General features: G+C 42.3%; 1 protein-coding gene across 1 annotated transcript; it reads left to right on the top strand.

The window, feature by feature from the left end:
* Positions 1-2804: 2804 nt before the first annotated feature.
* LOC147959152 (uncharacterized) lies at positions 2805-3854 on the top strand. Its single transcript, XM_087532517.1, has 2 exons — positions 2805-3191; positions 3561-3854. The coding sequence occupies exons 1-2, from the start codon at positions 2805-2807 to the stop codon at positions 3852-3854; spliced, it is 681 nt and encodes a 226-aa protein (XP_087388643.1).
* Positions 3855-4949: the final 1095 nt, after the last annotated feature.

The following is a 4949-nucleotide window of genomic DNA, read 5'->3' as shown; positions in this document are numbered from 1 at the left end:
TAGATCAATAGCTCACGTTATAACTCCCCATTTATTTTTGATATGTTCCTAGAGAAAAATAAGTTGAAAGATGATAGTAGCAATGATGCAGACTGGATCCGTGATCCGAGGATTATCCTCATTGCTGCACGGAAGAATTATGTCCTTGATGCACCGCTAGGTGATGGACCTTTTGCAGGAGTAGATGCAGACGTTATGAACGTTTGGCAAGCTCGGTATGATGACTACTTGATAGTTTAGTGCACCATGCTTTACGGCTTAGAACCGGGACTTAAAAAATGTTTTGAACGCCACGGAGCATATAAGATGTTCCAAGAGCTGAAATTGGTATTTCAGACTCATGCCAAGTTGGGAGGTATGAGACCTCTGACAAGTACTTTGCCTACAAGATGGAGGAGAATAGCTCAACCAGTGAGCATATGTTCAGAATGTTTGAGTACTACAATCACTTGAATCAAGTGGGAGTTAATCTTCTAGATAAGATAGTGATTGATAGAGTTCTCTAGTCACTATCACCAAGTTACTAGAACTTCATGATGAACTATAATATGCAAGGGATGACGAAAACGATTCCCGAGCTCTTCGCGATGCTAAAATCGGCGAAGGTCGAAATCAAGAAAGAGCATCAAGTGTTGATGGTTAACAAGACCACTAGTTTCTAGAAAAGGGGCAAAGGAAAGGGAACTTCAAGAAAGAATGGCAAGCAAGTTGCCACTCCCATGAAGAAACCCAAAGCTAGACCTAAGCCTGAAACTGAGTGCTTCTACTACAAAGGGAATGTTCACTGGAAGTGGAACTACCCCAAATACTTGGTGGATAAGAAGGATGGCAAAGTGAAAGGTATATTTGATATACATGTTATTGATGTGTACTTTACTAGTGTTCAGAGTAACCCCATGGTATTTGATACCGATTCAGCTGCTAACACTACTAGGGAAAACCTTATACACAGAATCTTAGCAGCAACGAGGTTTAAAAACAAACGCTACTGCTAATTAGCAGTAGTGAGCTTCAGAAGACCGCGCTACTAATAGCCCAGTAGCAGTAGCGGTCTAGGTGAAACGAGCGCTATTACTACAATTGCCACGGTGTTGCCCTCGGGCTAGATATAGTAGTAGCGCCCTTCTCCTGGACGCGCTATTGCTAAAGTACTTAGTAGCAGCATTTTTCTTTAAAACTCGCTGCTGCTAAGTATCATCCCCTCTTGCAACTAATTAAGTTTAGTCCCATACTGCTAAGCGAACAAGGTGTTTACCACCTTAAATATGTTACTTCTCAAACTATCTCGAGCACTTGGTCTTCATTGAACTATATGTGTAGGATTTGTGGCTGCAATATGAATCTTCATCTGTGCCTATACAGGTACGGTGAGGATTCGTGTTGACTATTTAGATTCTACACAAAAAGATCAATGATGACCAATGTATATTTTTGATGTTTTTAGATGCTTAGCCTTAGCAGTAGCGTTTTTTCAGGACAAAGCGCTATTGATATTGGGCTTAGCAGTAGCGCGCTCCCTGTACCCACGCTACTGCTATAGCAAAACAAAACACGCGGCCCGTCCACCCGTACGCTCATCTCTCAATCGTCCCCCTCCGCCTGACGCCGACAACTGCGGTTAGGGTTTCTCCTTCGCCACCGCGCGGCACCACCACCGCCGCCGCAGGTAATGCTCCTCCCCCCTCTCGCCGCCCCTCTGCTAGCTGCTCCTCCACCCTCTCGCCGCCCACTCTGTCGCCACCCGCGAGCTCTGGCCGGGCGCCTTTGGCCGACTGCCCTTGATCCCCTCGCCGGCCGCTGCCGTCGCCCCCTCTCATAGGAAAGTCACCGACCTTCCCCTCGTCAGCACCCCCGACCGAGATCACCATGCCATCCCCCCTCCTCGTCAGCACCCCCCGAGGGTTGCCCTACCTAGATGCAGCGAGGGCTTACGAATTTCATATGGATAACTAGATGCTTTTGTTTTTCTGTAATAAGTTATTTTTGCAAAATGTAGGTGCCAATTTAATTGAAATGCTTTGGTAGGTGGTACAAGTATTTAGTTTGGATGTGCTAAGTTAATCCCAATTAAATTTTCCACTTGTTTTTTAATCAGTTATCTTAGGCAAATAGGGGCCAAATTAGATGAAATGTGTCTTGGTAGGTGGTACCTTGATTTGGTAGATAACTTATTACAGATCTTAGGATTATACCTTTGGTAGGGGCCAAATAGTTTTTTTGGCAATAGGTGCCCCTGAAATTGCTTCTCGCGGAAGAATCTCTTCATTTAGAGATATTCTAGAAGGTGTTAGTAAGCTAATTGAGAACTTGTTGTCTACGAGTCTTGTTGGCTGATTTGGCATTGGCCTGCTAGCTGTTGGTTCTATTATAGAAGGTGTTAGTAAGTTAATTAAGAGCTTGTTGTTTACTTTTTGGGATCGGGTTCCACTATGAAAATATAACTGAAGAAGAACCAAAAATATCACATGCTACTGTTTTTCTTTCCCGTAAAGTGGATCGTTAATCCTTTGCTCATATTGCTTTAGGAAAATGGCGCCACCACTACCACGTCGACTGTGCAAGTCAAGGTGCGCCAACAGCCTTGCAACTGGCAAGTTGTTTGGCATCTACTTCCAGCCGAGTTTCCGTCATGCAGCGGTAAGAAATTAGATGAAATGTAACAACTATTTTATTTTTAGTGTTGGCATTATTGCATTGTGTCATTTTGCTTTTTTTACACAGATCGTCCCATGCAATGTGAGGTTGAAATTCAACCAGATGACAGGAGACACTATGACATTTGAGCCCCTGGGGGGCCGTACACTATGGATGTCGAGAAAGGACGCAATATGTCGCAGATTGGAGGGGATGGATGGGCCCATTTCCTTGCCCGCGTGCGTCTTACTAGTGGTGAGTTGACCAGCTTCTCCTTCAGAGCAGAAAGACCCAAGCTGGCTGTCATTTATCTCAACCTGGTGGAAGATGATGAAGATGCCGAAGATGATGAAGATGACGAAGATGATGAAGATAATGAGGACCCACTCAATGAAGATGATGAGAACCCACTTCATGAAGCCATCGTAGCTCAAAGAATGAGGCTGAGAGAGGAGGAGGTGTGGAACCTATGGGACATAATTCCGCCATGTGATAACTTTGTCGGGGTGCCATTCGTGACCCGCCTGACAAGTACCATGGTCGATCGGCATGAAATGGTATGTTATACTGACTATAGTAATTTGATGATATATATGTGCTTTATTGTTATACTTACAAATGCAAATTATCCGATGATATGCTTAGTGAATCTGATGATATGCTTAGTGTAGAGTCCTATGCTTTGTGGAATCTAGTTGATGATATGCTTTAGTGTAGAGTCTGATCACATGCTTATTATTGTAGAATCCAAGGAACTATTAATAGTGTAGATAATCCATATATACTTATTAGTAGAATTCATGCTTAATTAGTACAAATGCGTAGTACTATGTCTTTTGATAGTGTAGAAATATATACTTAATAGAAATATATTTTCAAGAGTATGTGCGAGGCTATTTATTAATTGATATGTTTTTCTTATTCAGAAATTGCCAAAGAACCTATCTGTGAGTTGTGGTATCGAGCCTGATGAAGAAGGCTCAGCTGGACTACGCCTTACCGCAAGGGGCTCCGTCACCACCTGTACTTACTGCATGGACACACACGGTTGCACACACTTAAACTTGGTTGGGTGGAAGAGATTCCTTGTTGGCAAGAATCTCTGTGTTGGACAGGCCATCCTAATTACTATCAGGAACACCCACCGCCCAGGCTTGAGGATGATGATCGTCATTGATATCATCTATAACTACATATGTGTGTGTATCTATATCATCTAGAACTACATATGATGATCGTCGTCGATATCATGTAGAACTACATATGATGATCGTCATCGATATCATCTAGAACTATATATGATGATCGTCATCGATATCACCTTGTACTGCTTGAGGATGCATATGATGATCGTTATCGAGTAATTTGGAATGGAGGCAGTACTACCTAGTACCTATAATGCTTTATGAAATTGATATCTAGTAGTATCTAGTATCTGGAAATTGCAGTTTATTGAAATTGAAATTGGGTAGGAAACTGGGTAGGAAGCGGGGAAAAATGATGAAACACATAGCAGTAGCACGGGGCTAGGAAAGCGCTACAACTAAGTAATAGTAGCGTGTTCTGGAAAAGCGCTGCTGATATAGTCAATAGTAGTAGCGTGGGTACAAACCGCGCTACTACTAACAGTTAGCTGTAGCACCTTATTGGTAGCGCGGCTGCCGCGCTGTTGATAGCCTCAAAACCCGCGCTACTACTAGGGTTTTTCCTAGTAGTGTAAGATTAGTAACTCGAAATAGGAGGTGCAAAATGAACAGAGACTAGTTAAGGGCGAGGTGATGATGTGTGTTGGAAATGATTTCAAGGTTGATAAGATCACCATCGCACACTCCTTTTACCTTTGGGATTAGTGTTGAACCTAAAATAAATGTTATTTGGTGTTTTGCGTTGAGCATGAATATGATTGGATCATGTTTATTGCTATACAGTTATTCATTTAAGTTAAAGAATAATTGTTGTTATGTTTACATGAATAAAACATTCTATGGTCATACACTTAATATAAATGGTTTACATGAATAAAATATTCGCTGCTAAGAATGGATCCTTTCTAGAGAAGGATTTTCTCTCGAAAGAAGTGAGTGGGAGGAAAGTAGAACTTGATGAGGTAACAGAAATCAGTTCCAGTGATGCCTACACCAATTAGTGAGGAAGTTAATGATGATGATCATGAAACTTTGGATCAAGTTACTACCGAACCTCGTAGGTCAACCAGAGTACGTTCCGCACTACAGTGGTATGGTAATCCTGTTTTGGAGGTCATGTTACTTGACCATGACGAACCTAAGAACTATGAGGAAGCGATGACGAGCCTA

Source organism: Triticum urartu, chromosome 7A (genome assembly GCF_056163025.1).
Source record: "Triticum urartu cultivar PI428250 chromosome 7A, HENAU_Tu73, whole genome shotgun sequence".
In the NCBI taxonomy this organism is placed as follows: Eukaryota; Viridiplantae; Streptophyta; class Magnoliopsida; order Poales; family Poaceae; genus Triticum; species Triticum urartu.
This window is presented reverse-complemented; position numbering and strand designations above follow the sequence as displayed.